Raw genomic sequence first — 12,007 nt, 5'->3', positions numbered from 1 at the left:
TTGTGGCGTGTTAACTTTTGAAATTTCCCTCTACTAGTAATGCGGTTTAACTTGTAGCTGAAACTAGATAGTAGGCAAGTTGACTTTCTTTAAAAAGCACATAAAAAGGTAAAGGGGTGTAGGAATCACTGTCCTTTGGGATAGGGCTAATTTACCTGGGAGGAACTTGGGCTTGAAATTCTGTTTACCACAAATGAATAAAAAACTGAGGGTACTTGAGCTACTCCCCCAGAAAATAGATATCCACAGAAATTCCCATCGGGTAGAAACCTGTTCTCCACGGCTTTGGAAGTCTGCTGAGATCCTAGCTCCAGGCTAAGGAATAAGGAGAAATCTGTAATTACTGAGCCCAGGTTGGTCAGCTGGGCCCAACCATGTTTGAATTCCTACTTCTCTGGGAACCAGAGATTTGGAGGATAATTTTAAAATCAGAAAGGGCAGACTTCATTTGGATTTGAGGCGTCTTTCTGACGCTTTGTAGTGTTCACTCACATGTTAATCTTCCTAGGGAATCAGTGGCCGGGAAGCGTGTACCCCTTTTACAGGTGGAGGCCACCGAGCACCACGGGCCCTTGGAGATCTTCAGGAAGAATGAGGAAGAGCACCGCTATAAACTCTCCTACTCCAAGGGACTTCCAAGCATCATGAAAGTTTCTGCAAGGAAGAACCAAGTCCCCGCTGAGCAGTTTAGGAACAGCATCCCCAGCTGTCCAGGCTCTGGAGCCAGTCTGCCTACCTGCCTTCCCTGCAGGGCCAGGGCCTTTGAGGTAACATGAGAAAACTGTAACTAGGCCCCGAGGCAGAGCCCTGGAGACCTGTGTCCAGACAGCTGTAGCCTGCATTTAGCCCAGTTGACAGGCTGGGGTTGCAGCTTCCCCACACCCGCCCCGTGGCACCACCACACACCCCAGACAGGCAGGGCGATTTTCCTGGTCTAAGAGCTACTGGGTGAAGGTGGGGTCGGGGGGACCGTGGGAGAAGGTCAAAAAAGCCTTGTAATTTTTTTTTTTAATGTTTTCCCCTCTTTGACATGTCTCTTAAAATGGAATACAACTCTTTTTCCCGCGATTGCCCCACCATGGACAGCCTGGAGAGGCAGCTTATCTGCCCGATCTGCTTGGAGTTGTTCTCCAAGCCCGTTGTCATCCTGCCCTGCCAGCACAATCTCTGCCGGAAGTGTGCCAATGACATATTTCAGGTGAGGCGCCTCATGACCGTTTGCTTTCTGTCCGCCTTTTTTATTTTCTGGATTTTCTTTTCCAGCCTTCTCTGCCGCTAGCATCTTTCCCTTTGACCTCCATTCCCAGTGTCCAGAAAACAGTTGCCCCGGATTCTGATTTGGTTGTATTTTTAAATAGCTCAGAAATGGGGTTTTCAGAGGAAATTAGCAAGGAAGGATTTTAATCTAGCGGGCTCACATGCATCCTAAATGATGAACCTCTCTGTCGCTTTTTAGATTGACTTAGATAGTTTTGTGTGGCAATCTTGGTCCAATGGAGGCAGAACAATGTGTATTCTCGGACTATAGATGTGTCTGCCTCTAATATCCAAAGGACTAGAAAATAGAGCCTGATCTGCCCAGAAGGGTAGAAGCATAGCTGCCCTAGCAGGACCCTGAAAGATCAAAGATCAAACCCCCTCTCACTCTCCCCAACCTTCCAAGCCCTAAAAATCCACTTCTAGCAAAGGGCATTCCCTGAGTAATCCCCCACCCTCCTGGTCAGCTGTCAATCAATCAATCAACATTTATTGAGAGCCTACCATGTGCTCACTAGAAAGAGTAAAATACCCCATCAGACACCTGAGCACTCATCAATCAATGCTATTGAGTGCTTACTGTGTGCAGTGCACTGAACTGAAACGCTTGGAATTTTATTGTTGCTTTTGTTTCTATGATTTATGCCTTTGTACAGTTTTACCCATTGAACGTTTGCGTTATATGTCCACTTATCTCCCACTTGGGAGTATAAGCTACTTGAGGGCAAGGACTGTGGACTTTTACTTTATTGTATTCTCCCAAGTGCTTACTACTGTGCTCCGCCCCAGGAGGCATTCGAAACTGTTGATGATAAACTGCATCCAGAAGCAAATCAAAATTTATTTGGTGAGTTTTTCCAGGGGTAGAATGGCTTTGTGGTGCAAATGGACCATAGAATCCAACATCCTTAGTTTTCAGTTTAACTTCTGTCAATAGCCGCAGGGTGACTCTCGGCTCTGGTCTGGCAGGAGTGAATTACAGGGGTTCTCTCTGGGCCTCAGTCTCCCTGACTACTGCAGTGTTGACTGAGAGGCCCAATGGAATACACAGCTATGCCCCTTCTGTCCTTCATGGATGACTCACACAGGGATGTTTAAAAATCCGTGGATAGTGAAGGTATGTCCAAGTCCTTGGAAGGTGGGGGATCCATCCATTTATTCAGTAATATTTGTTGAGTGCTTACTGTGTGCAGAGCACTATACTAAGTGCTTGGGGGAGTGCAATACAACACTAAACGGACACATTCCCTGCCCACAGCAAGCTTACAATCTAGAGCGGTACCTGCCAAATGAGAGAGTTGTCTGGGGCATCTTTAGCTAGTCTATTGCCATCTTCTGGGGCAGTGGGCTGGGTGGGCTTTATCAGTGCTAATGACCCACCTCTGGGGAGGAAAATATTGGGCCACCCTTCATGTCATTTCATTTTTCAGCCTTAGCTGTTCGAGCTATATTAGGAATCCCCATCCTGTCAGCAGTAGGTTCAGGGGCCACAATGCTAGAATTATCCACAAGGATCATAGGCAGATGTCTCCACATAGCTCAGGAGTTGAGTATGTGCTCCTCTCAACTGCAACCACTTACCCCAGGGAAATGTGTCACCTGCCCTGGTTATTAAATGTCTGGTGTTCAGAGCTTTGCATATGCCCAACATCTGATGATGCCTCCCTTTAAAAATATTCCTCCCTGTGTTCTACAGTAGCTTTTCTCTTCTTGAGGGTTCCCCTGCAGCCCAGAAATCTCCCTGGGTGAGTCAATAAATGGAGATTTTCTTAGGATTTGGACTCCTCTCCCTTAAAGGGTGTGTAATTTCCTTGGCTCAAGTTCCAGCCCGGCTGGCGGGGAGGGAGAGGGTCCCTAGGAGGAGAAGCCAGATCTTGGGTGGTTCTTGTTGTCCCTCAGGGTCCTGATCGGAAGGGGTGTGATATATGGAAGTGGCACTGGGAGTTAGTGAAGGAGTGTGGTGGAAAAGGTTTAAAACCACAGTGAAAAAGTAGCCCACCAATCAGGGAACCCCACTTTACCAGAAACTCCCGTTTCCAGGGCAGACTAATGTAAAACCATGTAAAAGTGAAAGGGCTGACTCTGGTTCTGCCCACCTGCTACCTGTGTCCTAATAGTGGAAATTAAGAGTTGAGTAAGGAAAAGCCCAGTAGCAGAGAGCAAAAAAGTGGGAAAGAAAAATCAAATATGTGCAGTCTATGTGTGTTTTGCTCTTCTTCAGCTTAGCCGGGAGGCATAGGGCAGCAGACCACACTTTCCCAAATGCCCTCCCACACCTTATTTTATCATCGTCTTTGTCTTTTTTTTTTTTAATGATACTTGTTGAGCGCTTACTATGTGCCAGGCACTGTACTAAAGGTCTGGGGGGTCAGAGGGTCATGGGTTCTAATCCGGGCTCTGCCACTTGTCTACTGTGTGAACCTGGGCAAGTCACTTCACGTCTCTGTGCCTCAGTTACTTTATCTGTAAAATGGGGATTAAGACTATGAGCCCCATGTGGGACAGGGACTGTGTCCAACCTGATATCCTTGTAGCCACCCCAGGGCTAAACACAGTAAGTCCTAGCACACAGTAAGTGCTTAACAAGTATCACAATTATTATTATTACATTATATATATATTATTTGTAATAATAATGAGTGTGAGCATAGATGCAAATGATAAAAACAAAAGTAGGCAATTGAGTAGAGGAGGAGCAAGCCTACATGCCCACCAGTGGTAAGGTCTGGAGTAGCCTGGCTAGGAAGGTGGGAAATTAGGGGATTCTTCAAAAGTTGAACAAGTCTATTTGGGTGCTAATGACTAGGATATCTGTGCTCAGCCCCAGTATCTGCTTAGCACCTTCCGCAGAGGCCCAGGAGAAGAACTGGAAACAGTATTGGGCCTTGAAACCAACATCTCAACCAGTTCCGTCACCCCAAGCGGCACGTGACACCGACCCTCCTGTGTTTCAGTCCCGTGGTACGACCCTGGGATCTGGTGGCCGGTTTCGCTGCCCATCTTGCCGCCACGAAGTGGTCCTGGACCGTCATGGCATCTATGGGCTGCAGAGGAACTTGCTGGTGGAGAACATCATCGACATCTACAAGCAGGAGTCTGCCAGGTGCTGCCCCTGTCCCGCTCACCCCTCATTCCCACCTAGTCTGCTAGGTCTTCTACGCCCTCAAGGTAGGAGGTCCCCATCCTGGAGAGAACCAGCACGGAGTGGGAGAGAGGGGCCAGAAACACTATTCAGTGACAATTTCGGGGTCCTTGTGTAGGGTGGAGGGGGTGTAGTTGAAAATGAGCCTGCAGTCCCAATTCTGGGAATACGAATAAAGGCTGGGTGTCGGGAGAGCAGCTGTTGAGATGGGACTCCCACAGGATGGGTCCAGTCATCCCCATTCCAAGCCCCTCGGCACGCTGCTCCCGGAGCCGGTCGTGTCAGCCTCCTCGTTTGCCCCCTGGGAGAGGCCTCTCTTTTTATGACCCTACTGTCCAATCCAGGTCCCGTTGCCCATTCTGGGTTCTCTCCCCTCCATCCTCGCTCCTCCGGAGCTCAGGTTAAAACCAAAACCTGAATCTGTTTTGAAGAATCAAGCTCCTCCCCTTTCCTATTAGGTCCACCCTGACCCTTCACATCTCTTCCACCTCCACCCTTTTCACTCCCCCTAATGCTACCTCCATGGGGTCCAGGCCCTGGATCAATGGATTGAAGACCTCAGGGACCTCCCAACCTTCTGACCTCCTTCTCTCTCTGCTCCAGCCCCCGACCTCTGCTGAAAACAGAGTGCCCAACCTGTGAGGAGCATGAGGAAGAGAAGATCAACATCTACTGTGTTACCTGTAGCGTCCCCACCTGCTCCCTCTGCAAGGTCTTTGGGGAGCACAAGGCCTGCGAGGTCGCCCCTCTGTCAGATGTTTACCTGAAGCAGAAGGTCTGTCCCCTCCTCCTGTCGTTGGTCTCAGTGGTACTTTGGGGGACCAGGGGGAAGGGGATCGGGGGATGGAGGTCTCATTTCTGGGGACTGGGTTAAATGTGCTTAGCATTCTCTTCTGCTCCTCTCTCCTCTCTTCTTCTCCCTCCGGCTTCACCATTTTCTCTTCCTCCCCCCTTCCTTTTCTCCACAGTCTGAGCTGACCAATGGCGTAGGAGCCCTGGTAGCTGCCAGTGACCGGATCCAGGTCCTGGTCAATGACCTGCAGGACACCTGCCGGAACGTAGAGGTAGCAGCTGCGAGGGCCCGTCAGGATGTGGGAGAGTTGGAGACTCCTAGCTGAGTCCACAGCATATCAGGGGGCTCCTTCACTCGCCCCTCATTAGCACTTCCAGATCACAGGCCATTTATTACCAACAACAAACAGCATTTCGGTCCCAAAGTGTGCATCATGACCAAAGCATAGTAAAATTAGACATTCACATGTGCTAATAAGTCATTAGCATATCTGAGTGGCCAAAATTACAGAATAAGAATTAGCCACACGAAAAAGCAGTTTGAGCCCTTGGTGATGTGAATCCAAAGAATTCTTAAGATTAATTAGAGCCTAATGCGATCATTAGCTCTCTCCAACACGAGCGGCTCATTTAGATCTTGCTCCAAGGGTGAACGACTCTAGTAGAGCAATATACAGTTTTCCGTCCTAGATTAGAACGGTTTAGCTCCCTGGGACCCCAGTCCAGGATCTGCTGGACCTTTCCCCTCTCCCTCTGGGCTGGTCAGCAGGCCCAGACATTCCTAGCGGCCAGTTGGGAAACCCCTCTTCTTCCTTCTCCAGGACAATTGTAAGGCGCAGAAGCAGACATTAAACGAAAAGTTTGACCGCATGTCAGCCATCCTGGAAGAGCGGAGGAAGATCATGCTTCAGCGTGTGTCCTATGAGCAGGCGGAGAAGACGCAGCATCTGCGGACGCTGACCCGCGCCTACAGCGACCACATCGAAGCCGCGTCCAAGCTGGTGGACACGGCGCTGCAGTCCATGGAGGAGCCCCACATGCCGCTTTTCCTGCAGGTCGATCCCAGTAGGGAGGGCTGCCTCCCACCCCTGTCCTCTCTTGGGGGGCTGCGGGGCTGGGAGAGCAGAGAATGAGTCCTCAGGGACAACATCAGATACTCTAAGGCTTGTGCATTCTTGTCTCGGTTTTCCTGTTCCTTTATCGTTCATTCCTGTGGCCTGGATTATTCTCTTTCTCCTAAAGTAGGGAAGACTTCCTAGAGGAGGTAGCTTTCCGGACCACTTGGGGTGAGGAGGGAGTTACTGGGAGAGAAAGGGAGTGGGAAGAGGTAAAGGGAGCCTCTGTTCCCAGGAGTTACAAAGCACGTGCCCTTCTAAGGACCAGGGGATGGGGGAGTGGGCGACTAAACTGATTTTCTTCCTGTTTCCTCTTCTGACTGGTTTTCCCTGGACTTTTCCATCCCCTGAGCTATCTTCCCATCGCTCTGCCCCAGAATGCCAAGGTCCTCATTCAGAAGTGAGTACACCCTTCCCTGGCTTCTGCTCATTCCTAGGCCCTCAGGCATGCCGGCACGGTACCTCAACATCCTGTCATCTTCTTGGTCCCCCCTCTTCCTCCCCTCTCCCAGGATTTCCGAGGCCATGGAAGGTTCTGAGCTGGAGTCGGTGGAATTGGGTTATGCCAACATGGACCATTATGCTGTGGACTTCAACGCCGAGGAGCGGGCACTGTATCAACTGGACTTCATCAAGAGTGAGAAGCGCCCCTCTCCCCTACTCCCCCAGATCACTCAAGTCGACTGAGCCCTCATGTTGCTCCCTGGTGTTGGGGGGACCCTATGGCTCAATAAGTGAAGTGCTTCTCAATAAGTGCTTTTCAATTAGAGTAGAGAGCCCTAATGGAAAGAGCATGGGCCTGGGAGTCAGAGGACCTGGGTTCTAATCCCACTCTGCCACTTAACTGCTGTGTGACTTGGGCAAGTCACTTCACTTCTCTCTGCCTCAGTTCCCTGAACAGCAAAATGGCAATTCAGTACCTGTGCTCCCTCATACTTAGAATGTAAGCCTCATGTGGGACCTGATTATCTTGTATCTACTCCACTGCTTAGTAGTGTTTGGCACATGGTGTTTAACAGATATCACATTTTTAATTATTATTGTTATTAAAGTGCTCAGCAATTCGCTTTGCTGGTACTTTTCCTCTGAGCCCTCCCAAGTCCCGTTCCCCATCTCCCTGGCCTCTGGGCCTTTCTTCAGCCACCAGACCCCTCCGGCCTCTCCTCTGACTCTGGGCCTCCTCCTGACCTCACCGTTTCCCCACCGTTCCCCATTGCAGTGGAGGAACCCGAGGAGACGGTGGTGGCTGCGGAAGTGGAGGAAGATCCACAGGCTGAGGAGGCCCGAGCAGAAGGAGGTGAGGCGGCTGAGGCCCATGATGAGCCGTGGGGCGGAGAGGGGCAGCTGGAGAAGGAGCAGGAGCAGCAGCAGAAGGAAGATGAGGAGGAGGAGAGAGCAGTCCAGGCCCAGTCAGGGCAGGAGCCCGGACCCCCGGCACCTGAAGCATCAGACGTCCCTGGAGCCACGACTCAGGAGCCTACACAGGCTGAGCTCGAAGTCGGGGCCAAGGAAGAGGTCAAAGGGCTGCTAGCTGTTTGGCAGGTAGGGATTAGTCTGGGCTTGGTGGGCTGGGGCTGGGCTGGATTAGGTTGGACAGGGGAGGGCAAGGCTGGGTTGGCCTGGGCTGGAACATCCTGACTTTGGAATGTCATTCATGCCCTGCTCTGCTCCCTCTCAGTCCCCCTCGGGCCAGCAGGCCAGAGGTTTCCACTTCAGGACTGACTTGGGCATCCGGGGCCCTAGGTAATGATAGGCTAACCTCCTGGTACCCTTCAGCTGCCCAGTCTAGGGGCACCACTCCAGGGCTAGCGGCTGCTTCCAACAGAGAGGACGTTGACCCCAAAGCCCTGCCCAAGCCTGCCTCCTGCAAGAGTTTAGACCCCTGAGCCCACCGCACTCCGCCTTCCCAGGAACACCCCGACACAGCTCCTTCCCCTTGGTTGCCTCAGAACCAGGAGCTCAGTGCTGCTGCAGAGAAGATTCCAGAGCCCTATGGAGAAACTGGTGGAGTCCCTGACACCTGGCAGAAACCGCCCAGTCTGCCCGCCAGACACGATGCCCAGGATAACACTTCTGGGCCCGCAGATGCACCTCCGATGCTGGGCCCCTTTGGGCTGGAGGCTGCAGGGAGCCCCTCGAGAGGTGAGGGCAAAAGTCCCAAAGCGTGGGACCCTGACGGAGAGACCTGCCAGCTGAATGTGGGGAACCCTGCCGCAGAGCAAGCTGGAACGAGCCAGGTAAGTGTAACTCAGGCCGGGTCAGGTGTGGTGGGGGAAGGGAAGCCATTCAGCCCCTTTTGGGTGGCACCTCGTCCAAGGGTTGGCAAGGAGCGAGGAAGGACTTGAACCTCAGCCTGTCAGGGCCCTGACTGCTTCATAATCCTGCCCTCTGAGCTCCAAACAAGTCCCTGTCCATCTCTCTCCTTTTCCCAGCTCTGGCAGGTTGGGACCTTCTGGGAGAGCCCCCGCTCCCTGCACTGGGCTGATCACTGGGGGATGCTTCTCCCAGCTGAAGTTAAAGGCACCAAGACTGACCCCTTGATAGGTGGCTGGTGGAAGGGTCGGGAAGTAGAGACGGGTATAGGAAGCCCCTTCCCCTTCTGGTCCCCTTCGCTCTGACTCTTTCCTCTCCCTCTTCATCCCTAGAGCCTGGGGCCTGAGGTTCCTGTCGAGGGGAGGGGGCCTGTGACCCCAGAGTCCACTGTTGGCCCTCACTTTTGTCTGATGCCCTGGTTCCCTCAGTATTGACTGCAGGTGGGCAGCCGGGGGCGGGGGGGGGGGGGAGTGGCATGAGGGTGGGCGTCTCTCCCCTCAGACACAGGCCCTGCCAACCAGCCTAAGGGAGCAGCACTGGGGGAAGGCTCAAAACCACCTGTGCCCTGGCCCTCCTGCATCTCTTCCACCCTCACTGTTCCTCCCCAGCTCAGCGGAGTAGTCAATCTGGGGGCAGGGCTAGAAGCCTGGGGCCTTGGGAGGTGTGGGGGTTAAGGGGTTGGGGAATAGCGACAGTCTGGCCGGCTGGATCCGTGGGACAGTGTTCTCCCTCTCTGACCAGGGCCCTGACCTCCCTGACCCCCTGGGTCTGGATCTCAGAGGGGGAGGATGAGGAGGGCCAGGGGCAGGTATCAGCCCTCTGGAGAGGCCAGTTAGGATGGGTGAGTAAGCCCACCTAGCTGCAGGCTGGCCCTGGCATAGCCCCTCGGCTCTCCACCCGGACATCCTGTGGGAGGGCCCCGCTCCCTGACCCCCCTCTCTCCTCCCAGGGCCGCTCTCTGCCCCCGGGACTGGGAACTGCTCCGGATCTGGACTCCATCTCTCCCCTGGCTCCCCCGGCCCTTCCATCCCCATCCACGTTCCCCTTCTGGGTGCTGAGGCTCCTGGGCCCTGGGGAATCTTCACAGGTCGGTGCGGACCCTGGGGGCGACCCCACCCCCTTCACCTCCCCAAGCTGAAGGGTCCACAGGTGTGACTGCCCCAGCTGCCCCGGGTGAGAGTGGGCAGGCCGAACGGCGCCTAAGAAGTGGTCGGGGGGGGGGGGGGGGATCAGGACCCGCAAGGGGAGGGGAGCTGGGAGTGTGGGCAATCAGTAAGTGCTCAATAAATACCACTGATTGATTGATTGACGTGCTGATTTGGAGATGGGGAAGGCCGGGGAGTCTTTTGCCACCATTCTAGCCCCTCTCACTCTCCTTCCCACAGCTCCACACGGGTTGGTTTGAAGTTTTACTCATTTTATTGGCAGCCCCTTGTTGGGTGGCCGGCCCCCTTCCAGGATGGGGCTGGGAGAGGGGTGGCCAGTGGGGAGGGGGTGAGGAGGTTTGGCTCATCTGCATGCGGACTCTGGCGTGGAACACGGAGGCAGAGAGACAAACAAGATGAGTTTGAGCGGTCTCGGGCGTCCTCCCTGGCTGGGGCAGGGAAGTTTCTGACAGACTCGGTTTTCTCTGGGCACAGGGATGGGAGTGGGGGGTGTCAGGCCTTCTTTCCTCATTTTGTAAGATTTGGGGGCAGCTGTGGAAAGGGTGGAACAAAGAAAAGACTCGTGCCTCTCTTCCAACGACTGTTTCCCAACTTCCTTCCCCTCCTCTTCCTCCTGTTCTCCCAACTTCCCTTCGTCCCTCTTTTCCAACTTCTCTTCCCACCCCCTCCCTTCCTCTACTCTCCCCACTCTTCTTCCTCTTTCCCTCTCTTTTCCCCTTCCTACCTCTTCCCTACTCTCCCCCCTCCTTCCCTCCCCACTCTCCTTCCCCTTTCCCTCTTTCCCTCCCTCCCTCTCCCCCCACAGCTTGTTCTCATCCCCTTCCTTTCCCCTTTCTTACTCCCGAAGGGCAGAGAAGCGGCTTGGACTAGCTGGACAACCTTTCTTGCCTAAATCAAAGAAGGCTTCCTGGAGAGGGTGGGCTCTGTGAGGACTTAAATGAGGACAGAGGGGCCCGGTGATGGTGGAGGAGGAGGAAGGGCCGGAGAAACGGGGCGGTGGGAAGAAGAGGAGTTGGGTCAGGCCGCCGGAGCTGACGGGCTGAGGCAGAAGCAGTGAAGGAGGTGGAGGCTGGAAGTAGGGGCTGAAGTCGAGGGGAAGGGAGCTCGGGCCTGCAGGGAGAGGTGGTCCACTGAGGCTGGACGGAGGCCGAAGCTGGAGGGAAGCTGAGGCCGGAGGGAGGCCGAGGCTGGAAGGAGGTTGGACGGAGGCCGAAGCTGGAGGGAGGCCGAGGCTGGAAGGAGGTTGAGGTTGGACGGAGGTTGAGGCTGGACGGAGGCCGAGGCTGGAAGGAGGTTGAGGCTGGACGGAGGCCGAGGCTGGAGGGAGGCCGAGGCTGGAGGGAGGTTGAGGTTGGACGGAGGCCGAAGCTGGAGAGAGGCCGAGGCTGGAAGGAAGTTGAGGTTGGACGGAGGCCGACGCTGGAGGGAGGTCGAGGCCGGACGGAGGCTGAAGTTGGACAGAGGCCGAAGGGAGGCGGGAGCCCCCAGCAGCCGTGGGGAGGGGGCGGGAAGAGGAAGAGAGGGTCTGGTGGCTTGTCGAACAGCCGGGGAGTGGCCTGTGACGGATGCTTTGCTTCCCCCTCCTTTTAAGATTCGGGTTTTACAGGTTCCCTCGATAAACCGCTTCGACTTGATTCAGTCCAACTTCCTCTGTCGTCCCCCTCCCTCTCCGGAGCGACACGGGAAGGGACTCCGCGTTTTCCCGCCTGTAATTCAGCGGGGCCCGGGGGGCTGGGGTAGATAGGGAGCGGAGGGGGAGTCGATGCGACCCCCTGCGGGTCCGGGAGCGCGGCGCGGGGGAGAGCGGCAGGCCCGGAGATCTCCCGGGAAGGAAGGAAGCAGATTCCTCCTCCAGCAGCCCGGGCCTCCTGGAACACCCAACCCCAACCCAGCCCCGCCCGCCACTTGTCGCAGAGCAAACTTGTCCATTTGTAGGTCCAGCGGTCCGGCGTCCAGATCCCAGGCCGGGGCGCAGACCTGCGTGGTGGACCCTCTCCCACCCCCTCCCGTCCCGCCCCTTCCTTTCCCTTCCCTGGCTCCCTGGGGTGCGTCCCATCCCGTCCCATCCCTTCCCTCCCCTGGCTCCCTGGGCTGTGTCCCTTCCCTTCCCGTCCCTTACGTGGCTCCCTGGGCTGTGTCCCGTCCCGTCCCTTCCCTGGCTCCCTGGGCTGCGTCCCATCCCGTCCCGTCCCTATCCCTTCCCTCCCCTGGCTCCCTGGGCT

General features: G+C 54.8%; 1 protein-coding gene and 1 long non-coding RNA gene across 2 annotated transcripts; one reads left to right on the top strand and one right to left on the bottom strand.

Annotated features, from left to right (window-relative positions):
* Positions 1–1,078: 1,078 nt before the first annotated feature.
* On the top strand, positions 1,079–9,757 carry LOC100076642 (tripartite motif-containing protein 54-like). The gene is made up of 12 exons (XM_039912892.1): positions 1,079–1,216; positions 4,212–4,360; positions 5,003–5,174; positions 5,368–5,463; positions 6,013–6,246; positions 6,684–6,706; positions 6,819–6,943; positions 7,526–7,603; positions 7,751–7,848; positions 8,256–8,448; positions 9,399–9,460; positions 9,569–9,757. Exons 1-12 carry the CDS (start codon positions 1,079–1,081, stop codon positions 9,755–9,757), a joined length of 1,557 nt encoding a protein of 518 aa, XP_039768826.1.
* Positions 9,758–10,019: 262 nt separating this feature from the next.
* On the bottom strand, positions 10,020–11,801 carry LOC114813700. Its single transcript, XR_003761421.2, has 2 exons — positions 10,625–11,801; positions 10,020–10,316 (listed from the first exon to the last, which is right to left on the bottom strand). It is a non-coding gene; the product is annotated as an uncharacterized LOC114813700 (long non-coding RNA).
* Positions 11,802–12,007: the final 206 nt, after the last annotated feature.

Source organism: Ornithorhynchus anatinus, chromosome 8 (genome assembly GCF_004115215.2).
Source record: "Ornithorhynchus anatinus isolate Pmale09 chromosome 8, mOrnAna1.pri.v4, whole genome shotgun sequence".
Classification (NCBI taxonomy): domain Eukaryota; kingdom Metazoa; phylum Chordata; class Mammalia; order Monotremata; family Ornithorhynchidae; genus Ornithorhynchus; species Ornithorhynchus anatinus.
This window is presented reverse-complemented; position numbering and strand designations above follow the sequence as displayed.